At 45.7% G+C, this 23,762-nt stretch overlaps 1 protein-coding gene across 3 annotated transcripts in view; it reads left to right on the top strand.

Annotated features, from left to right (window-relative positions):
* Positions 1–23,762, top strand: part of RHBDF2 (rhomboid 5 homolog 2) — a 61,642-nt gene that overhangs the window by 28,908 nt on the left and 8,972 nt on the right. For 2 of the 3 annotated variants that reach the window (XM_035104550.3, XM_088661595.1), the window contains exons 2-12: positions 13,777–13,941; positions 15,262–15,392; positions 16,430–16,622; positions 17,072–17,284; positions 18,508–18,636; positions 19,461–19,591; positions 20,108–20,314; positions 20,682–20,793; positions 22,213–22,287; positions 22,658–22,819; positions 23,560–23,669. In XM_035104550.3, the coding sequence (XP_034960441.3) occupies positions 13,801–13,941; positions 15,262–15,392; positions 16,430–16,622; positions 17,072–17,284; positions 18,508–18,636; positions 19,461–19,591; positions 20,108–20,314; positions 20,682–20,793; positions 22,213–22,287; positions 22,658–22,819; positions 23,560–23,669 (1,604 nt within the window). In that variant the 5' untranslated portion in view covers positions 13,777–13,800. Of the gene's footprint in view, positions 1–13,773; positions 13,942–15,261; positions 15,393–16,429; positions 16,623–17,071; positions 17,285–18,507; positions 18,637–19,460; positions 19,592–20,107; positions 20,315–20,681; positions 20,794–22,212; positions 22,288–22,657; positions 22,820–23,559; positions 23,670–23,762 lie in introns of all 3 variants that reach the window. The other variant, XM_035104548.3, reaches the window with a different exon arrangement.

Raw genomic sequence — 23,762 nt, 5'->3', positions numbered from 1 at the left:
GCGGGCTGCCCCGGGTGGCACTCACCGCAGGGCCTGCAGTGCGCCTGAGCCACGCGTCTCTCCTGGGCAGAGGGTCCAGTATTGGATAGTGGCAGCCTTGATGTCTTGGGCTGCTTTAGGGAGTTAAGCACAGGTATCATCTTCTCTTGTTGGGGCAAGGCTGCATAGAGGTCTGTTGTTAGGCAGTTGTGAAGCACCCAGCCCAAAAGTTACTTCAGTGTCTGGCATTTCTCTTGGGAGTTTTGAAAGGCAAGGCTTTCTAGTACAGTGGTACCTCTAGTTACGAACTTAATTTGTTCCGGAGGTCCGTTCTTAACCTGAAACTGTTCTTAACTAGAGGCGTGCTTTTGCTAATGGGGCCTCTTGTTGCTGCTGCTGCGTCGCCGGCACACGATTTCCGTTCTCATCTTGGGGCAAAGTTCTCAAGTCGAGGTAACTCTTCCAGGTTAGAGGAGTTTGTAACCTGAGGTGTTTGTAATTCGAGGTACCACTGTCCTAACCAAATTAAGAATATATGATATTTAATATAATAATAATGTCAGAGGGCCTGATATGGCTACTCTAGAGTAACGACTCCAGCATGGTCTTTTAAGGCTTTTATTAAGTGCTGATTATTTACAGTGTTCAGAGCAGTAAAAATGCATCCTTAAGGTGAGGTGTCAGAACCTCCGAATGGCGATTGGCGCGTTTTCTTCCAGCACCAAAGCTTTGGCAGACCCAACCTCTTCCCCCTACGTTTGCGTCGCAATTCGGGAGTTGGGGGGATTGGCCTCCCCCCCGTGCGTCCAACTTCCTGTCCCACCTGCGGCATGGGCTCCACAACCTTGCCTGAGCCTCGGACACCACTTCCTGACTCTCCGCTGGAGGCAGAGCTCTCCTTACTCTCTCCAGCGCTTGGGGATGGGCTGGAACTTAAGATGGGAGGGACTTCCCTGTATCCCTTGTCCCTCACAAATAATAATAATAATTTATACCCCGCCCATCTGGCTGGGTTTCCCCAGCCACTCTGGGCGGCTTCCAACAGAAAAATGAAATAAAATAATCTATTAAACATTAAAAGCCTCGCTGCCTTCAGGTGTCTTCTAAAAATCTGGTAGCTGTTTTTCTCTTTGACATCTGATGGGAGGGCGTTCCACAGGGCGGGTGCCACCACCAAGAAGGCCCTCTGCCTGGTTCCCTGCAACTTGGCTTCTCGCAACGAGGGAACCGCCAGAAGGTCCTCAGTACTGGACCTCAGTGTCCGGGCAGAATAATGGGGGTGGAGACGCTCCTTCAGGTATACTGGACCGAGGCCATTTAGGGCTTTAAAGGTCAGCACCAACACTTTGAACTGTGCTCGGAAACGTACTGGGAGGCAATGTAGATCTTTCAAGACCGGTGTTATGTGGTCTCGGCGGCCGCTCCCAGTCACCAGTCTAGCTGCCGCATTCTGGATTAGTTGTAGTTTCCGGGTCACCTTCAAAGGTAGCCCCATGTAGAGCGCATTGCAGTAGTCCAAGTGGGAGATAACTAGAGCATGCACCACTCTGGCGAGACAGTCTGCAGGCAGGTAGGGTCTCAGCCTGCGTACCAGATGGAGCTGATAGACAGCTGCCCTGGACACAGAATTGACCTGCGCCTCCATGGAGAGCTGTGAGTCCAGAATGACTCCCAGGCTGCGCACCTGGTCCTTCAGGGGCACAGTTACCCCATTCAGAACCAGGGAGTCCTCCACACCTGCCCGCCTCCTGTCCCCCGCAAACAGTACTTCTGTCTTGTCAGGATTCAACCTCAATCTGTTAGCCGCCATCCACCCTCCAACCGCCTCCAGGCACTCACACAGGACCTGCACCGCCTATTTTTACTTGGTCACATCTTCCTGTTTAAAGGAACTTTGCTGAGTCTCTCTTGAAATGCCACCTGCTGTGTGTATTTTAATATGGTACATATTTTGTCTTTTGGGTAGCCGAGAATGAAATGCTGTCCCTCCTAGTTTGTGCTGTCCCTTTTTACAGGACAAGGAAGTCACTACAGTGGTGCCTCGCTTAACGAATGCCCTGCTTAACGAAATTTCCGCTTAACGAAAGGTTTTTTTCTAGCGGAGGTTGCCTCGCTAGACGAATTCATTTTATGAAAAATTCGTCTAGCGAATCACGGTTTCCCATAGGAATGCATTGAAATTCAATTAATGCGTTCCTATGGGCAAAAAAAAAATCAATGCATTCCTATGGGATTCGCTAGACGAATTTTTCATTATAAGAAAAGACCCGTGGAACGAATTAAATTCGTCTAGTGAGGCACCACTGTAATTCATATCTCTATTTTTTTCCTTTATGCTGGAAATCAAGAGTGTGTTCCTCCCCCACCCCTGTCCTGTCCTGTCCTGCTCTGCTCTGCCCTGGTACAGTACTCCATTGGAAAGTGCAGTTGGAGTACTGTACCAAAAAATGGAGAAGGATATTGAAAACAAAAACAAACTTTCATTTAATTACACAATTCAATGTTGTGATCACCGTGAAGTTTGCAGCAGCACAGTCTTTGCTTTAATTCTGGAGGGTTCACCTTGGTCAGTTTTTATTTATTTAAAATCATAGTATCAAATATCAAGGTCCTGGGTTTCTTCTTTTAAATCCTTCAATAACATTGTGCCACATCTGCATAAAGCCAAAATGTTTACAAGCACAGAGATTATTCACAATGGCAATAACTTGTGGCAATCATCCTATCTCTGTTCTGCTAATTTGTTTCATTGCCTATTACTGCATTTGTGAGGGTGGGGCTCGTCGTACCGTACTTGTATACACACTTTTGAGTTTTGCCCAGACATGTTTGAGACTCTTGTCTCAAACATGTGTAATATGTGTAATATTTTTATTGCACATGCATACATAAACATATTTGTGTTATGTGCACATGCACACAGGTGTAATGTAAACCTACCAGCTAATTTAGCTCCATAATGTAAGTGGGTTCTGTTCAACGGCAGCTTTCACTGGCTGTTTCCTAGAATTGTTGGTTTTGTTCCCTCTTATTATGTGTTTCCAGCTCAAAATAATATACTCTCCCTTCGCTGCTTATGGTAATGTGATGCTCTGAAACATCCTTGTCCTTGGGCCATCATGAATAAGGAATGCCACCCTATAATTGCCCTTAAGCCTTCTGGCTACCAAACAGTGCAAACAGGTGCTGCCTGGGTAGGCTTCGGAGAGAGCTGTGTTGGGACTTGTTGAATGAAACTTCTCCAGTAGGCAGGGATTCCCCATGTATTCCTTGGGGCGAGGCTAAGAGGGTAGGTAGGGTTTTTCTTCAGAATTTTCCTGCTTCCCATTCCAAGGATTGGCCCCTGTCCTGTTTTTCTTTTGTTTTTGGAGCTGATTCAATTCTTGGCTTGGCACCTGCTTGACAGAATATATTTGAGAAGGGCGGGAAGTGGCTGCTAGCTGTGGCATGTTGCTGTAACCCTGAATGCTGTTGGACAGGGAGGAATAAAGCTGGTAATTAGAGCAAAAAGTGGGAAGTTGATGCCAGTGATAAAACTGTGACAAACCTGCACCTGGGCTGTACCACTTCAGGCTATGGAAAGGGGCTCATGCAGTAGTATGCTCCACCATCTAAAAAAGCCACCTCTCCAGACAAAAACGGAACAGAACTAGATGGCAGGAAGAATGGTTTTAGCCATGTCCCTGTTGCATTATAGAGAGAGAGGGGGGGGGAGAACTGGGCCTTTGCTGTATACAGTGTGGCACAGCTCTCTCAAAAAGTGTCAGCTGGGGCTTTTGTGTTTTCTCAAATACAAAGAGATGGTTGGGGGCTTTGAACCAAAAAAAACCTTTTAGACAAAGTATATGTTTAACTCGGTTTTCCTTAGATAGCAACTGAATTCTTTAACAATACAGTGGTGCCTCGCAAGACAAATTTAATTTGTTCTGTGAGTCAATTCGTTTTGCGAAAAATTCATCTAGCGAATCACATAGGAATGCATTGAAAAAAATTATTATTATTTGCCCATAGGAACGCATTAATTGAATTTCAATGCATTCCTATGGGAAACCACGATTCGCTAGACAAATTTTTCACAAAACGAATTCGTCTAACGAGGCAACCTCCGCTCGAAAAATCTCTTCATTAAGCGAAAAATTCGTCTTACAGGGCATTTGTCTAGCGAGGCACCACTGTATGGTGCTTGTTCCCTGCGTCCCTGTGCAACGAGAAGTTCTAGGGACAGCGCTAAAGGATTTCGTTTTCCTCTTTGGATGATCTTCTCTTTTTTTTTTTTTAGTTGCAAATGTACAAGTAAAGCACCGTAGAAGCACACAGTCACTCCTATGGCAGGCAGCAGATCCCCAGACAGCCACTTAAGCTGACCCCACCCCAAGGCTCGGTTTCAATTAGTTCCAAACTAGAAACTCTCAGTGCACTGTTTTTCTGACACTGTCTCGGACAGTTCTGAGGCAGCTGTCGGGGATTTTTACAAACACACCCCTCTGCAGTGTCTTTGGTTTGAGGAGCCATCCCCTACAGTTGGATTACCCATAAAGCCGTTGGATTACCCATAAAGCCCTCCAGATGTTGTTGGCCTCAAAATCCCATCAGCCTCGGCCACCATGGCCACTGGTGTGGGATGATGGGAGTTGTAGTCCAGCATACCTGAAGGAGCGTCTCCACCCCCATCGGACACCAGACACTGAGGTCCAGCTCCAAGGGCCTTCTGGTGGTTCCCTGACTGCGAGAAGCAAAGTTACAAGGAACCAGGCAGAGAGGGCCTTCTCGGTATTGGTGCCAGCCCTGTGGAATGCCTCACACCAGATGTCAAGGAAATAAACAACTACCTGACTTTTAGAAGATATCTGAAGGCAACCAAGGTTTAGGGAAGCTTTTAATATTTGATGTTTTATCGTGCTTTTAATATTCTGTTGGGAGCCGCCCAGAGTGGCTGTGGAAACCCAGCCAGATGGGTGGGGTATAAATATTATATTATTATTATTATTATTATTATTATTATTATTATTATTATTCCCATCCCGACAAGTGTTCCACCAAGAGGACATCACTGTTCTCAGTTGCCTCTTCACGAGTTATTGCTCAGTGAAGGATACAGGAGATTCATTTAATGTGAAAGGAGGAAGGAAGGGGAGGTTGTATCCCGAGTATAGTTAAGAATTTGGAGAGCCACCTCTTTGCCGCCTCCGAGTGTCTCCGTCTCTCCTTTCCTCTTGCTACTACCAAACCTTACAGGTAACTTGGTGCTTTCTGGATTTTCAAGAAATCAAATGAAAAGGTTCCAAGAACTCGGGCCAGGAGGGAGGGAGATTAATTATGAATTCTTCAAACTGTTTTTTGCTTAAGGTAATGAGACAAATTCCAGTTGAGATGATTTTCAAATCCAGGACAAGGCCCTGTTTTGTTCATTCTTCATCAGCTATAGTTTCATAGTCAAAGTGTACCAATTGTGGTACACCAACTGGAATTTGTCTCATTACCTTAAGCAGAAAACAGTTTGAAGAATTCATAATTAATCTCCTTCCTGGCCCGAGTTCTTGGAACCTTTTCATTTGATTTCTGGATTTTCAAGGCTTGCAGTCTCCCTCCCATTTTGGCTGACTGCATGTGCATGTTGTGTCATGAAATGGCTGGTCACTGGCTGCGTTCTTCTCGCTTGCCACTTTCAGTGTCCTCCTCTTCTTCTTTTGAAGCTTTCGTTCCTCCTGTAGGTAAAAAATAAAAATAAAAATCTCAGGCACTCATTGTCCTTAGGCTTGCCAGTGAGTCATTTCTGCTTCTCTCCCATTGGCACAGCAAGCCGGGCAGGACCTTGCATTGTTATGGAAACCAGCTGAGATATGTCAGCAATGTTGGTAACATGGCAAAAGGCATCTCGGACATCTGCTCCGCTGTTGCTGACCTTGTTCCGATAAACCGTTGCACGATCTCTTACTTGTTCTGCTTTCAGTGCCTCCTCTCCTTCTTCCCCCTCTGCTGCTCCAAGGTGTTGAATATTGCGCCTGACACGTCTGGCTGCTGTGCTGTCTCCCTTTCCTGAGGGAAAATAAATCTCTCCCCTAACTCCCCACAGAGACTTTGAAGGGGAAACTTTCCATCCTGCTTGAGCCTCTCTTTTGCCTGATGGATCCATTCCAAGGTGCTAGCTATAAACATGTAAGCAAACGGAATAAAGAGCACCAGTGTTTCTCTTGTACGTGTGTGTTACATGATCAGGCAGCTTTGAAGGATTTCTGCTACCATAGTGTGGTAATGATCTAAGTTTTCAAATTATAGAGCCAAGCCAAATGGCTTTGCTTGATGTGTAAAGCTTATAAATTTTCCATTGGCTGCCAAGTCTTGGCAGAAGGAAGTTTGTGAAATGGAATATTTTTAATAAAAAAAAAAAGTTGTTTGGGAGTGCTTAATGTAATTTAAGGTGAATTTAAATTCAAATGTAACCTGGAAAAACATTCCTTCCAGATTTGCCCTTGCAGTGACTAAATAATAGTCAGTGGCATAATCTACAGTAGGTTATAAAAACCACTTTTGCCTGGTAAACGATTCCTTTATGTGGTCTTTGTTTACAGGCCACAGGCTGGACTTACGTATTAGTGACAAACTTTCAGGGCCAACCACTTCCTATGTGGCAGAACCCTCATAATGCTAGGCCATAATTCATTAAAGTTAACCACAAGCTGTCCCACACACTTTCAAACAAACCATCACTTGTTTCTCCGAAGTTTGGCTGGTGTTTTCCATCTATTCTTGCCATATGACCTTTAGGCTCAGTGACTTTTAGGCCCACCTGGGCAAGTTAGTGCCCAAAGAAACCATGATTAAGGAAGGGTCCTGGATTCACATGTAATGCTAGCCATAGATAAAACAAACAAGGTTCATAAGAAACCATAGTTTCAGACTGTATTTTGTTGGCAGTAACCAAAGTTTGGATAAGTCACAGGATGGAGTTGACACATAATAAACCACTGGTTAATAAACTATGGCTTAGCATTATGTGCAGACCAGTGTCAGGCAACCATGTTAAATAGAATATTACAGATGCCAGGATGGCCTCGGTAACCCAAGAGGGGGGTGATGTCACGTTCTAAAAAACCCTCTAGTTTCTGAGCATGACAGTCTCTTTCCTGAACAATTGCACATGAATTCCTGCTCATAGAGTTTTTTCACTCTAATGCTTTCTGAAGTGGCATAGTGTAGGTTGTCAGTGCCCAGGGGCCATGTGGAGGTGGGGGACAGACGGACAGAGTACGCATGCGCATTCAACTGCCTAACGGCATCCTTGCACTCAGGAGATTGCAGATACAGAGATGAGAGGGAAAAAGAGTCTTTCTGTTGTCTGGAGAGGCCACTTCCTGGTTCGCATGGAGATGCAGTTTTCAATGGAGTCCAGTGACGGGAGTGCGCAGCTGCATTGAGGCAGCACTGGGTGTTTGAATTTTTTCACCCCTAACAATTTTGCACCCACCCTGTGACCCCCCCCGGTCCTACATTATCCCAGTGGCTTTATGTTCCTAAAAACATTGTGTCATAAAGAAAACAGGGTGCACATTTGCACATATGAAGATTAGATGCAGAGATAAATGCATGACATGTCCTCAGATTCCCTATGAGTTTCATTTGGAGAGTGAGTAGGATGAAGGGCTTCTAATTCCAACAGGTATTGGCACTCTCAAGCCCTGGAAACATTGGTGGGGCATTGAGTTCTGTTTCTTTATGTCCCTGTGCATGGCAGCTGTGGACATTTCCTGCTCTACTGTTTCTGTGACCACAGTGGACAGCACAGGCCATGCGTTGCTCACATCAGAATCAGATTGTCTATCCATTAGGCAGGCATCTCACTATACCATGAGACCAACTCTATCTCATAAAACACCTCCACACACATTCCTGATTCGTTGCTTGCCTAGATGTGGTACATTGCTGACTGTCTGGATACAATAGATAACAGGCTCCCCACATAGTTGCAGTCACCCGTTGAAAAGTATGTAAGGGACTACCATTATAGCTAAATAGCACCTGCCACTATTGCTTATGATACTTCCTTGGTTACACAAATATGCCTTGGTTATACAAATATTGTTGCTGTTTGGTGGTGCGTTGTTATTGTTTTAATAAGAAAGTTTGGGTCCATCTAGGGTCTCGACTGCCTTTTCCCAGTAGCTTATGAGTCAGGGGATTGTGCCTTTGAAAGTGAGGACTCTTGCTAACTAGTAGTGCTAGGAAGGAGGTTGGATTGAAGTGGAAAGGGAAGCTGATACTCTTCTGATGACTCAGTTGCATCATGGAAAATCTCTAAGGCAATGCTGAGAGCTGGGCTTGGGGTTGTTCTTGCACAATCTCAGCCAGTCTCTCTTTCTTTCTTACTCTCGGTCTTTTGGTGTCATACACTATCTAAGAGAATGAAAGGGTAAACTATGCCACTTTGCTCAGTCAGACCTAAAGCATCATGCGCCATGAAGGAAATGAAAGTGATGCATAGACATTCTTGGTTTAGCTTTTTTTTTGCTTTAATACCAAAGTCGCTGAGATTGATGACCTGTCTAACATTATGCATTTCATATGACATGAACAGATGTGTACAAGAGCATGTATGGTTATAGAATCATAGAAGTGTAGAGTTGGAAGGGACCCTGAGGGTCCTCTAGCCCAACCCCCTGCAATGCAGGAATGCTGCCTACAGCCATCCTTGGGTGGACTCGAACCGCCAACCTTTTGGTTAACAGCCAGATGCCCTGACCCATTGTGCCACCTGAGGGACTCCTATATAGAAAGGGATGCTTCCAACAACCAGCTGTTAACACTCAAAAGACAGGGAAAGCCCTTGGGAAACAACAACAACACTCCTCCTCCTCTGCCAGCCACGTAGACTTGCACGTGGTTCTCTGCACTTGTTCAGCGGCATCAACCAGGTGAATGTAGACAACTAGTAGGGGCTGGAGTACGGTGCATTTTAAAAGCTGCAGGAGCACTTCCAATCCTCAGGATAAGTGCTGCATGCAGAAGTGGCCCTTTGAGCCAACTTGAGCACTGTTGGAGTTTTGTCTGTGTTGCATTTCTATTCAGGGAGATCATGAAGGTGGAAGTAAAGCATGACTGTGCGTGGGGTTGTTTGACACAAAACTGCTGGAAAGACTGTCTGCATGGCTGTTTGTATGGCAGTTGTGCCTCTTCCATCAGCCCCAAAGACCTCTGTTGTTTGCTGATGCTGCTTTTCCCATTTGTGGGTTGAATGGACTATAAACATTTCCTTTCCCCTCGAAGTTCGGAGATGGCGCTGGCTATAAAGCATATTATGGATGACACAAGCAGCTCGAGGCGCCAGTTCCCTTGGCGAACCATTGACATGAGCTGTCTTTGCTTGCCCACTCAAGCACTTTTAAGAATTGCCGGATAGGATGCTCATTCCCCCTGGATGCTTCTGGCCCTGGGTTATTGATTACGGTGCTCTTCTTGCTGAGAGGCACCGCCTTAAACATTTATGGTCTCATCATTTCCCTTGAAATATACCAGGGGTATCTGTAATGCGCTCCCGGTGGGACACTTTGCTACAGAAGCTGCTGCTCTTTCCAAGCCTCGGAACATAAGGGGAATCTTATTGCAGTCTTTCTTTTATTTTCTTTGTCTGTATACCCCACCCTTCAAATAAGTTACTAGGGCAGCTTAAAGTGAAATATTCGGAAATTTGTTAAATAACAATTATGTTAGAATTAACTGAAAACAGCCACGCCCAGGTAAAAGAATAGTTTTAAAACCTGAGTAAACACCAGTAGTGATGTATGGAAGTGAGAGCTGGACCATAAAGAAGGCTGATCGCTGAAGAATTTATGCTTTTGAATTATGGACTGCAAGAAGATCAAACCTATCCATTCTCAAGGAAATCAGCCCTGAATGCTCACTGGAAAGACAGATCCTGAAGCTGAGGCCCCAATACTTTGGCCACCTCATGAGAAGAGAAGACTCCCTGGAAAAGAACCTGATGTTGGGAAAGATTGAGGGCACAAGGAGAAGGGGACGACAGAAGACAAGATGGTTCGACAGTGCTCTCGAAGCCACCAACATGAGTGACCAAACTGTAGGAGGCAATGGAAGACAGGAGTGCCTGGCGTGCTCTGGTGCATGGGGTCACAAAGAGTCGGACACGACTAAACAACAACAACAAAAACCACCTGCCTCGTGCATACTGTGGATCAACAGCTGGGAATCCTTACCACCCTGAGGGCAACATTCCTCCATGGCTGGAGCAATGGATATGACTCTTCCCTTTTGTGCAGGAGGTTACATTCCAGCTGTACAAGTGCCATAGGTTTGTACACACATACCTCCATCCAAGCGAGCTAGAAACATCATTACAGCTTGGATACCTTCCAGCCTGGTAAAAGCACTTAAGGAAGACATGGGCAAGGGATGGTGAGGAGTGTGGCCTGGGATAAGGAGTGTGGTCTAGGGAGAGTCCCAAGGGTTGGGTGGAGCAACCGCATTTGGCTCTTTGGCTGGCGGTCCCTCCACTGCTGCTATAGAGCTGGCTCAAGGGACAAGAAGTCTCTGGTGCAGCTTCCTGTCCGCGTTCAAAACTCCCGTTGTTCTATGCATATTTTGCGATAGGGAATTTCATTAGCACAAACAGTTTCTGAGCTCTGGGCGCAGTAGTTTGCCTAAGATTTCAAGATTAAAACTGCAGAGTAGAAGGAAAGGACGACCTTTTTCTGCCTCCCCAGTTTCAGCTACTCTGAAGACTGGAGAAGAGAGCCTCTTAAGAATATTTGGGGGGTGAGCAGGGAAAGGACTAGACCATGTGAAAAATGAACATAACATTCTGGCTGCAGTTCATTCATTTCCAGCTTTGTATTCTTGTTATTTAAAAAATGCACCTAGACATTCTGTTGTTGCACCCATAGCCTATTCTGAAGGTGCCATTTAGCTCCTAGCTTTCCTATCTCAGTTTCTAACACCGGTTCCTGTGTGACATTGCTACTGGATGTAGACTGGACTTCCAGAGTTGTTTTGGCCTGAAGCTGAATTATTCTGAGGATGGGATGTAGTGGAAGAGGGAGCATGAAATATGGGAGAGGCTTATGCTTTTTATTTTGCAAACCAGCCTGCAAACTTTGGTTGAAGGGTGGTATAGAAATTTAATAAATAATAATGTAATAAATAGTGTCTTGCAGCAAAAAATAAAATAAAAAATACTGTCAGGAAAGTTGTACGGCATGTTAAAAAATACTTAGCAGATTTATTGGTGGCATGAGGTTTTGTGGGCTCACTTTGTGAGATGTGTGAAGTTGGCTATATCCTTGGTTGGCATAGAGAGATGGCTGCCCATGAGTATGAACGTGGAGGATAAAAGATTACCGAGTTGGGCCGAAAGGTCATGAAATGCAAAGGGTTCCGCCTGCGACATTTCCATGTAACGTTTAGCTGTATACAGGAGAAGTGCAGTGAACATTATGGCTGTTGTGAATGGTCAGTGTGCTTTTGAACTTTGAGTAGAAATGTCACAGACTGTGTGTCTTGTATTCCGTGGCCTTTTAGCTTCACTGTTTACAACTTTTTTTCCTTCTATACCCACACAGTAAAGACTGCGTTTGGTTTGTAGGCTAGCCAAGAAAGCTTTGAAAGTGTGCTGCCGCCACCTTGTGGGTATTTATTTCATTATCAATGCGTTTGAGAAGAACTTTCCATGTCGGGAGGAAATATACAGTACTTTCGACTGTGCAGTGTGAAAGGGACTTTTAGAGTATGTTTTCCTATTGCTTAAGCTTTCGACTCAAGAGATCTCCTCTGCCTTGCCGCCTGCTTGCTGTGTCCATATGGCATATCTGAAAAGCCTTACCCCTAGTGTCAGGAATTGCCATCCAAGATGCACGGGAGTTTCTTAAAGGTGAAATATTGAAGGCACAAATGCAGACAGTTCCAACAAGAAAGAAAAGTGGGAGGCATCTACAAATTTTGGAGAGGTTAATCCTGGAGAAAGGAATAGCACACTGACCAGTGAGATTTTTTTTTAAAAGAATGCTCCTGAAATAGCAGAGCATTTGCTGGTTGAGGGATGGTGGTCATAGCAAACCATACAGCTCTAAACCATGGTTTGCTTGCTTGTATATTGGTAGCTCAAACCATGGCATGGTGTGTGTTTTAAAATTCTGGTTAACAGTAGTTGATTTGGTTAGGGCATCCCCAAACACAGGCATCCCCAAACTTCGGCCCTCCAGATGTTTTGGACTACAATTCCCATCTTCCCTGACTACTGGTCCTGTTAGCTAGGGATCATGGGAGTTGTAGGCCAAAACATCTGGAGGGCCGCAGTTTGGGGATGCCTGCTTTAACCCTTCTCATTCTAGTGTTGACCGATCTCTAGGCTTAGACAGCCTAACCTACATAGCTTCAATCTCAGAGTGGGTGAGACCACTTAAGAGCTGTATCATTAACACTGGCTTGACCCACTCTGCAGCATTAATCCCATCCAGAGTCTTCCCATCCCGTTGTGTGGGAAGCCCCTTGTTGATGTGACTCCCGGCATTGGCTGTGTTCTGCCTTGCACCTGCAGGGGATGAGATCATTGGCCATCCCGAATAAAGCCAGGATTATTAAAGAAGGCGCTAGGGGCTCCCTTGTGTAAGCACACTTAGGCTGATTGGAAAATAGCACCGGTTCTTAAAGGTATTCAAGCAAATGGTGCCTACCCTGGGCTTGGCGACAGGAAGAATGTTGATTGTTTTTGCCTATGGGATTTCATGTGGTGATGCAATGCAGCCCCATCTGGCTTGGAAGCTGGGGGAATTCCAATGTACTCTGTACAAATGAAGTTCTAATCCCTACAGGGGCAGAGGGGGAACCTAGAGGCGTGGCTTTCAAGCCCAAAAGCACTAATAAAAAAAGAAACACGGCACATACTAACATCAAACATTATAGCTACATCTTGTGTATTATTGTGGCTAGGGCCACGTGTATCCTCCATGCTAACGTCACCCTCCCAAAAAACCAGGAAAATTCTACATCCAGGCAATTAAATTTTACAAGACAAACAAGATCTACAACGCCTCTTCTGCAAATGCATGCCACTGATTGATGAATTTCACATGTCTTTTGTTTGTTTGTTTCACATAAGTCATCCTGCAACATTTACTGCCTAATTTTGCTAGTCATGAGAGAGAGTGTATGTGTGTGTATCAAGGGGGTGGCACTACAAAGCCAGTAAGAGACGACATGGCCTACTTGTTCCCATCATGACAGAAACAGTTTTCCTGAAAATGGAATTCAGCCTGATTACCAGCTGTGGCACTGTATCCAACATAGACACTATACCTATTTGTTGCCTCTTTGCTGTTTTATTGCTGAGAGTTTATGATGGCATGGTAGCAATGAATTGATAATAAATATTGATATGGAGCTGAGCTGGAGTTCTCCCACTGACTCGTGTGTTTCTGCATTGGTCCTGGTTGTGTTCCAAGTTTTCTGTCCCTTCTTAAGCAACTATAGTATGCAGAGGTTCTGATAAATCGTTAAAAGTAGACATAAGACAGAGTGGTCTCCTTGATAGCCTCAATATTTAATTCACCTTTAAAAGAAAAAAATTACTTTAGAGGAAGCAGTTTTTCCACTTTGCTTGCAGAAGGTCCTCCCAGATTTCGTCCCTGGCATCTCCAACGAGAGCCGGGAAGGATCCTGCCACTGCTAGTTAGTGCAGACAATACTGAGAAAGGTTGCACTCTGTATAACGCAGCTTTTTGTGCTTCTTCTTTTGGGCTTCAGCCCAGGAGCTCTGTAGGACCCTGACTCCTGTTTCTTTCCTCCCAGCAGGCTGACTAAATAATCCAATTCAAGATGGCGGACAGTGACAAGAATGGGACCAGCCGCTCCAGTACCAGCAGCAGCAGCAGTCGCCTACAGAGCAAGAAGCCCCCAAACCTGTCCATCACAATTCCACCCGTGGAAGCAGCCGAGGATGTGAATAGCCAAACAGTGGTATGAATGACCAGTTTCCCCTAAGTGCTTACGGGCCTGTTTCATGTCCATGGTTACTTGAGTATGGAGGGTGTCTGTTAGTTGCTATCAGGATCTTGAACTTAAATCTGATTCCACCACACCTGCCAAATTGCTTTTGCCCATGTCCTGTCACAACCTCCAATGTGACCATGGATATTTAACCAGAGAATTAGCACTTAGAGAAGCATCCTTTGTGGCTTCTCTGTAGACATCTAAACTGCCTTTTCTGGAAACTCACCAAAGATTGTGTGCCGCCTCAGGCATGTTGCAAGACCCCTCTCTTTTGGGGAGTGGCTTTCAGAGACTGGGACTAAACTGGACCCATGGGGTTCAGGTATAGCTCTTGCATTTTATGGATACACATTATGACTTGGGGAGGAACATCCTTCCCCAAACCAAATAACCGTCAGAGATTACTGGCCAATTAAGTTTTCTTAAAAATGCACCTTCACACCATGCTGTGTTTGAGCCCCAGATTCTCCCTCCCTCCCTCCCTCCCTCCCTCCCTCCCTCCCTCCTTCTCTCTCTCTCTCTCTCTCTCTCTCTCTCTCTCTCTCACACACACACACACACACACACACAGCACCTTTGAGGTAGGGGAAAATAAGAGTCCCTTCCTGAATCAGTGAGTAGACATTCTTCATGAACCCTACTTTGCCCTAAGTTCCAGCAAAGTTCTTTTTGACTCCAAATATTCAATCAAGACACTTCCTGAATGTAGAACCTTCAGCCATACCTTAAGTCCATATCTTTCTCTCTCCTTCACAGTCCCCCCCCCACAAAGTTGTAAACTGCATAAACAGTGAAGCTTTGTAATCAAACTTGCATGATGCTCCACATAGATGTGTGATTTCACATATCGCCCTGCCTCCATACCTACATACCTGTATGCATCTAGTGCTCTCCTGGCCACCTATCCAGGCTCCCTACCCAAGTACAGTGGTACTTTGGAAGCCGAACAGAATCCGTTCCAAAAGTCCGTTCAACTTCCAAAACATTTGGAAACCAAGGAAGCCGCACCAGGCATTTGGGTTCCAAAAGAACATTCGCAAACCAGAACACTCACTTCCGGGTTTGCGGCGTTTGGGAGCCAAAACGTTTGAGTGCCAAAGTGTTCGGCTTCCAAGGTGCAACTGTAGTTGAGAAGATTCTTCTGGTTTTCTCCCTCCCTGGTTGAGGAGTGTGATTTTTAGTTATGGGAGCTGCATAACAAGGACAGACCTCAGGATATTGCCCATTCATCAGTTGGGTGTTCTGTGTCTGAATCATATCTTCCTTCGACTTCAACATTTCTTCTAGCCTCTGAAGAAAAACCCAGTTTATCAGAAGAGTGTGAGCCTCCAAGAGTCCGGGATGAAAAGGCAGGACAGCAATTTTGAAAGACACCCTGGCTTGCGCAGGCAAACTTCACTGTCCCACAGTATTCGCAAGTAAGGAGATGCTTAGGGCCCCATTTTGGGTTGCGTGGGGGTGGTGGCCATAAAAGGTGGTTTGTTTTGTTTTGTTACCTTTGAAGGCATTAAGCAGAGTTACTGCTTGCCGTTCTTGGGTCTCTTATCCCTTGCCTTGAAGGCAAAGTCTGTACTGAGATAATCATGTGCTTTCACAACAGGCCATGTTGTGGACTCCAAAATTTTGCTCATGGTGATAATTATTTTGACAAGAAGAATGCTTCAAGATAAGGTGTTGCTTTTGGACCTTGCTTTCTTCAGAAGACTTGAGATCTGCTTCACACAAGGAAAGTGGAAGCAGATGCATTTTAAGTATTTTGTCAGTGCCTTCTTATACCGCATAAAATGAGATGGACAAATGTCATTTCCCCGCTCTTTCCATCTTATGTACAAGCCATAAATATAAGCCTAGGTGTTGGGAATCAATTATGACTCCCTACAGTGTATGTATGTTTCTGTGGTGTGCATTTGCTAGAAAAAGACAGGTTGCTGATAATACAACTGATACTCTGCTCACAGTAGACTTTTTAAAATGAGGCAGTGTGTGTGTGCTGAAAGCTTTTGCAGAAGTGGGGAGGATTGCCACTCAGGTAATGCTTCCTAAACTTGGGTCTCCAGATGTTTTTGGACTACAACTCCCATCATCCCTAGCTAGCAGGACCAGTGATCTGAAATGATGGGAAGTGTAGTCCAAAAACAGCTGGAGACCCAAGTTTGGGAAACCCTGCACTGGAGCATGTGATTGGGGAAGGGGACAAAAGCAGTGCCGGTTCATGGGGCATGGCAACTTGAATATTCCTGTGTCAAGCCACAGGTTAGCTGGTTAGTTTCGGAGGATAAGAAGCCATCTCTCCCCCAGAGTCGCTGCCATTTTGGAAGGCAAGGGTGGAGAGTTTCTGGAGGAAAGATATTGGTGGACTGGGTACAGGCTGTTGGCATCTTCCAGGCAATGTTTACCCGGGTTACTTTGCTGGGCTTCTTCATGTGTGTTGTCCTTTTCTGTTTCCTACACCCAGGGGGGCAGCTCAGTGGTTTGGAGTCAGCAGTGACTGTGACGGAAAGCGGCAGCATTGGCAGCGCAAAAGCCTGCAGCACTGCAGCCTGCGGTATGGGAAGCTCAAACCTGCCTACCGAGAAATGGAGCTGCCCAGCCAGGAAGTGTCTTCCTTCCAAGGCACAGAGTCTCCAAAGCCACAGAAAATGCCCAAGGTTGGTCACCCCCAGATGGTGGAGGTGGTTGCCTTGTGCTTCAGAGCATGAGTGGATCAGCTACTCCTGGATTTGCTTGTGGGGAGGGGGAAGCTGGATTTAGATCCCTATTTGGATATAGAGCTGGCTGGAGGAGGACTGGTAGAGCATGTGCCTTGCATGAAGAAGGTCCCAGGTTCCATGCATGGCATGTCCAATTGAAAGGACCAAGGTAGAGGTGATGTTGAAGGACCTCTGCCTGAGATGCTGCAACACCACTGCCCATCAGAGGAGACAGAAATACAAGGCTAAATTCTCCAGCAGTCTTCCTTTGTTTGTTTGTTTGTTTAGTTGTATATTAGTTGTGGAGGTAGGTGAGGCAAGTCACAAGGCTGCTGTGTGGCTTTAACTTCCATGGAGGGGGGAAACTGGATAATGGCAGCCATTTGGGCACTTGTTTGGTCTTTCAGATTGTTGATCCCCTGGCCCGAGGCCGTCCCTTCCGGCACCCGGATGAGGTGGATCGCCCACGTACTCCACACCCTGCCCTGGCCCCAGTGACCCCGGGAGTCATGTCCTTGACATCGTTTGGCAGCGTACGGTCTGGCTACACCCGCCTTCCCCGCAGGAAGAGGGAATCTGTGGCCCATATGAGTTTCAAGGCAGCTGCAGCTATAATCAGAGTGAGTTGTTTTGTTTTGTTCCACTCCTCTTTCTTTACTGCTGTAGTAGATGTTTTGTGTGAGAGAGGGGGTGCTGCTTCCTTACCCCTCTTCTCAGCAACAGTACAACTGATAATAATGAACATTTATCTGGCAAAATGTGCTAAATTGATACCAAATCCTAATTTCAGTGAGATCCGAGAGCCAGTGATCATTGGGCAGAATCCAGTGTTGTGCAACTGCACTTCCACTCAGACAATGGAGCTCCTTTTTTCTTTTTAAATGGTTGTTATAATTTCAACCCTCCAGAGCAGATTTTTGAGAGCATGAGGGGAAGCCCAAAGTACAAGCATAAATCCGTTCTGCTTGTGCACAGAGAAGCATTAGACTCTAAGGCTGCAATTAACCCTGCTTCCCTAGAAGCAAACCCCATTAAATTCAGTTCAACTTACTTCTGAGTAGACATGGTTCGTCCTTGGGGTGGGGGGGTGTTGCTTGGCATCTCCAGGACCTTTTTCAACTTTTAAATTCAGTACTTAAATAGACTACTCCAGATGGCATGGGATGCCAATGCTTTTTGATTCTGAACTTTCAAAAGTAAGCTGGTTGCTGCTGCTGCTGTTCTGTGTTGTCGTCAGCGTCAAACCGGTGGATCTTTTCAAAGCAATCTTGCTTTCGATCAAACTTATAAAAGCATTGGAAATTCTGACAGATGCACGGCTATGGATTGTGACATGGTCCCATGAGCTGCCAACCCGAGCCATTAATTAATAAATTTTATTTGCTTATTTGAAGCATTTCCCCTTCCCCCTCATACACAAACATTGTTAAAGCCGTTTACAGACCATCAATAAGAAGATAGTAAATCAGAAGAACCACCAGGTGATGCTGTTGCATGGCTCAGAGGAAGTGAGGCAGGCTAGGACTCAGAACAACCGGCTTGGAAGCCATTCAGTATTAGTGCTTGGTTTTTCTCTGTGCGAAGCTACCCTCCTGATATTTGTGCAATTGGCTTGTATCCCAACAGTCTGAACAGGATGCTGGTGTGGCTATGTTGCTCTTGTGTGTCGTTCTCAGTTAACCCATATTTGTAGGCTCAAGATTCTCAACGTGAATTCTTCACCTCGCCCCTTCCATCTTCAAAAGGGCAGCACCCCAGTAACGAACACCAGGACCTCTCGACTATTAATAGAAATTGTTTCAAACTTGCTGACTCACTGTTCCAATTTGATTTCTCTGAAAAGGGACGTTCGGTTCTGGAGCCCTCAGCACCGAAGCGGAGGTGCAACAAGCAGAGCTTTATATATCCCAGCTTCATGGATGAGGATGTGGTAGATGGCTTGGATACGTTTGACTCCTCGTTCTTCAGTAAGGCAAGCATTGTTCCATGGCCTCCCTGCTCCAACCCTTCCCAAGATTTCCCCCCACCAGCTTTAATCGGGCACCCCCAAACTGCGGCCCTCCAGATGTTTTGGCCTACAACTCCCATGATCCCTAGCTAACAGGACCAGTGGTCGGGGAAGATGGGAATTGTAGTCCAAAACTTTTGGAGAGCCGAAGTTTGGGGATGCCTGGCTTTGATGATGTCTCAGGACTACCACCACCACCATAATCTCTCATGGGGAAAGAACTGCGACCATTTCTCTGTTGGCTGTAGGAGGATCTTAGTTTTACTGAATCCCACCCCCATCCCTCCCCTCTTGTCTAAATGGAGCAACCACAATGCATTCACTGAAACCAGCCAGCTAAAATAATGTAACATTTAAACAATTGATCCATGTGTTGTTGTTCACCACAAATCTTCCCATCCTCCGTTACGATGGACTTAATTGGCCAATGTCTGGAACATGATCATGTTGCTTCCTGTAACTGCCTGATCATGACATTGCTCCAGTGGCTCTCATACAGTTGGGCAGCTATGTCGGTCATTTAACAAGACTGAGTCTTGTTCTTGCCAACTAGACAATGACAAGCAGAGGGTTGTATCCAGTGAGATTTCCCCATCTCCCATCTGCCCTCAAAATCTGCTCTGGAAGCTCCTCCAACCCTCTGGAGCAGATTATGAGGGTGTGTGGAGAGCGGGGGCTTCAGGGGGAAGTAGAGGAGGGGAAAAGTTCCATTGCACAAGCAGAAGTCTGCTGTTCTGATAGAAGCAGTGTTGGATATAACCCAACATTTCTCTATCTCTTTCTTGCAGGTTGACGCTCATGATGAGATGTGCTCCATGCCAGATGATGTGTTTGAGTCCCCACCCCTCTCTGCCACTTACTTCCGAGGGCTTCCTCAGCCAGAGGATGGCAAGTCGCCTGAGGCTGAGCAGCCATTTCAGTAAGTCTTGGGTTCCACTTCAGAACGGCACCAAGATCTTCATAGCAATGCATTTCTGCAAGTCTCTTCAGTCTGTACCATATCTAAGAGATTGCCACCAGCAGCATTGCATGGAAGTGAAGCCAAACACTTATCCTCAATGCCTATAGTGCGATGGTTGGCTAGCCAAGAAACTGCCTCTTTGGTGGTGGCCCCCCTGATTGTGGAATCCTCTTGCCAAAGAGGCTTGACTGGTGCCTGCTTTGTCATATCAGAAACAGCAGCACACCCCCACCCCCCAAAAAAGATCTGGGGGATGGGAATGGGCAGTGTAGGGGAGGCAAAACCAAACCAAATTTGATACATGAGCAAATGGGTGCTCTCCTAAAATACAGGAGAAGAAACCAATCCTCTATATATTTATGGGGGTAGTGGGGACAGAAGCATTTTAAATCATAGGTATCTAGGAATGGTTCAGTTTGGGTATCTGTGCTGCTTCCGTACTTCAAATCACATAAGCCCTTTCTTCTCTTTCAGGCGAGCAGGACCTTCTCGGGGTCTGCCAGCGGCGGCGGCTGGTCCAAAACGGGGCAAGCGGATTGCTTCCCGGGTGAAACACTTTGCCTTCGACCGCAAGAAGCGATACTATGGGCTGGGAGTGGTGGGCAAGTGGCTGAACAGGACGTATCGGCGGAGCATCAGCAGCATGGTGCGCTCCCAGCTGGAGCTCACAGACAGCCACAGGTGAGAGCATGACTTGCTCATTTAAAGCATGCTGCTGCCGCCACTGTAACCCATCATCTGCTTGCAGGAGTCTGAACAAGGCTTTGGCCATCTTGCAAAAAGTGGTTCCACAATTTGCAGATGGGTCAATTTCCTTTCTTTTTTTTTAAAATGACAAGGAACCTATCTGCATCACCTCATTGGTTCCTAGCTGTTATGCATTCCTTCTGTTCAATATGTCAGATTAGATGTGTCTCTGCATATCTCAGGCAAAGTCTTTCAAGGTGTACATTGCTAAGAATATTTTGTTAATGAAAGTTCTTCTAAGAATAACCATGGCCTATGGTGCTTGTCTCCTCTCCCACTTTTTCTTCCATGTTGTGAATAGACCCTACTTCACCTACTGGATCACCTTTGTCCATATCATCATCACCCTTCTGATCATTTGCACCTATGGGATTGCTCCCATTGGCTTTGCCCAGCATCTGACAACAGCATTGGTGAGTCTTAATTATGTGAATGGCATTCTACAGTAGTGTCCTTTAAAAAGCCTCAGAGTGGCTAATAACAATTAAAAACATCAGATCACTGCAGTGCAAATAATTTAGATGGGCCTCTGGTGTGATCCTTTAGGGCTGTTCCTAGTGCAGCTGAAGAGGTTCACTTTCTCCATTTGCAGGAAACCAATTGCATCTGAAACACTTCCTCCAAATGTTTTGATGCAACCACCAGCTATCTCTCATCAGCCTGCCTTCAAAGGAGGCCGCTGCAACCGCTGATGAGTTAATGGTTACAGTGACCTTGTTGAACGTTGATAGCTGTCAGTCAACCAGTGTTGGCCTGCGGCAGCTGGGAAATTTAAAAATCTGATCGACTGGCCAGGTCCAGGTCCTCACCCCTGCAATAAAGAGTCTGAGATATGAGATAATATTGACCTCTTAAGAAAGTATATTCATAAGGAAGGAGTCACCACTTAGAGTGCTCTGCCTCTTTTACCAGCCAAGTATTAGACAAGCACATGAGCAGTTGGTGGCATTCTGCAATATATCCTGGACCCAATCTTCTTAGGACTTAAAAGGTCAAAAACAGCACTGTGGATTGTACCTCAAAACTGCCTGGCTCCCAGTGTAGGACTTTCAGCACAGATGTTACAGCTTTTTTAAAACTAGCTGCAAACGACAGGTCAAGTGCTGCCACGTTTTGGAGTGACTGGCATTTCCAGAGTCTACCAAGGCAGCCCTCTATCCAGCAGAAACAAATAGCAGTGCTCTCTGGACCCCCCCCCCCATGGCCTGTGAGCTTTATTAAGGTGGTTGATTAAGTGTCTGCGGATTTGTGGTTGAAGACAAGAGACGGCACATCCATCACATTCAGTTTCATATTTATATTTAATTGTGTTTTCATTGCTTCTTTTAATTTATTGTATTACAGATTTAACCCCATGGAATTCAAATTGTAACACAATAAAATGTGATCTGCAAGAAATACAAGAAGCAATCAAAATCATACAGCACCTAGCACACTGCACTACAATTGCTGCCACAGGCAGAAAAACCTTTTAAGTGGCCTGCCAAGACCCTCAGCAATTTTCAAGTGGGCCATAGAGTGGGAATCACTGCTATAAAGTGAACGGGGGCACTAGCTATCTGGGAGTCAAAAACTTTGCCCAAAAAAATTGCAACTAGAAATGCCAACATATCTAAACAATAACTTGACACTAAACAAGCAAGGGTTGGACGTATCCTGCCAGATGTGTGACGCTGTGGTCGCAAATGCAGTTCAGCTCAAGTTTTGGGTTAGGCCGTCTTTAGCTTGGCATGGAATCCCACCTGCCTTCCCTGATGGCAGAGTGGGGAAGAGTCCGATCTGGGATGCTTGCCACATCTCTTAGACAGGGAATTTCTCTGCTGTGTTTACAGGTGCTGCGAAACAAAGGCGTCTATGAGAGTGTGAAGTACATGCAGCAAGAGAACTTCTGGATTGGCCCAAGCTCGGTAAATGCTGTGCTTCTGTTTCGTTCGCCTTGTTGAGATCATGCTTCTTAAAGGAAATTCAGTGCACGGCTCTTCAAAGTGCCTTGAATCATCCGCACCCCCATAAAGCTTGCCTTACAGTAGACCGTAGCTTGTCTGGAGTGAAATGAAGCATGATTTGCTGGTTTGCACAGAACAATAAAACAGGGATGTTGGATCATTTCTCCTGTGTGCTGGTAGGGAAGAGCAAAGTGACGTAGAGTAACTTTTGCTTGCCTTGATATATGGATGAGGCCGACATGATGCTGGGGTGGTGGTGGCGGCTATGAGAAGTTAGTCTTCCAAACTTTTTTTTCTTTGTGACTCACCCCGCCACCCCTTTTCGTTTCAGATTGACTTGATCCACCTGGGAGCCAAGTACTCTCCCTGCATGAGGAAGGACCAGCAGATTGAGAAGTTGATCCAGAAAGAGAGGGATCAAGAACGCGAGTCAGGTTGCTGCGTCCAGAATGACAACTCTGGTTGTGTTCAGACTCTGCAGCTGGACTGCTCGGTGAGTGAAATTGCCTCAGGGTTTCTCTGGTAGCGGCAACTAACGCCTTTAAACATTGGCATAATATTTCAATCTGTGGCTTGATGGCCCTGCATTAACGGTGTCATGCCATGAGAGGTCTCAGTTCTCTGGATGGTAAGGCAGAGAGGCACTACTTGAGTAGGAAGATGCCCCTTTGCCATCAGTATTGTTTGCTCACATTTTGGATAAATTATAATTCATGCGACCAGCCAGAGCCCAGAGAAGTTAATGATTGCTTCAGATTTACAAAACCATTCATAGAAGGCCCCCTAACGTAGGTGTTGCTTTTTAATGCCCTCTATGTCTTAAAATTGGTATGCTTTGGCAGAGGCAGGCCTGAGGTAACACATTTTCAGTGATGTCCCCGGCCACTAAGAAAATACTTCCTGTGTCAAGTAGAACATTTGTATGAGCAGGCCTCTCTGGTGGGATTCTGCTCCTTTGAAAAATAAAAGTGTGCGAGAGAGATATGAACACTAATTATGTACCGTATATTCCAGCGTATAAGACGACTGGGCGTATAAGACGACCCCAACTTTTCCAGTTAAAATAAATAGTTTGGGATATACTTGCCGTATAAGAAATACGATCCAGCGTATAAGACGACCCCCGACTTTTGAGAAGATTTCACTGGGTTAAAAAGTAGTCTTATACACAGGAATATACTATGTATGAATGAGAGAGAAATTTAGAAAGTCGTGTCTTTGTTTCTCACATAGGAAACACTGGCTACTTTTGTAAAGTGGCCGAATTATAATTCACCAGCTTTTGACCTCAACAATTCCAGCCGGAAGAGGATTTCAGGAGCTGTGTGTGCTCAGGATCCCAGGTGAGAAGGGGCATGTGGAGGGTGGGGGAGAGAAGGGGTACATATGTTTAGAGCTATAGTGGAGCTGGGGGAGGTGATGCCGTGTATGGTAAC

The sequence above is a fragment of the Zootoca vivipara genome, chromosome 2 (genome assembly GCF_965207765.1).
Source record: "Zootoca vivipara chromosome 2, rZooViv2.hap1.1, whole genome shotgun sequence".
NCBI lineage: Eukaryota > Metazoa > Chordata > Lepidosauria > Squamata > Lacertidae > Zootoca > Zootoca vivipara.
This window is presented reverse-complemented; position numbering and strand designations above follow the sequence as displayed.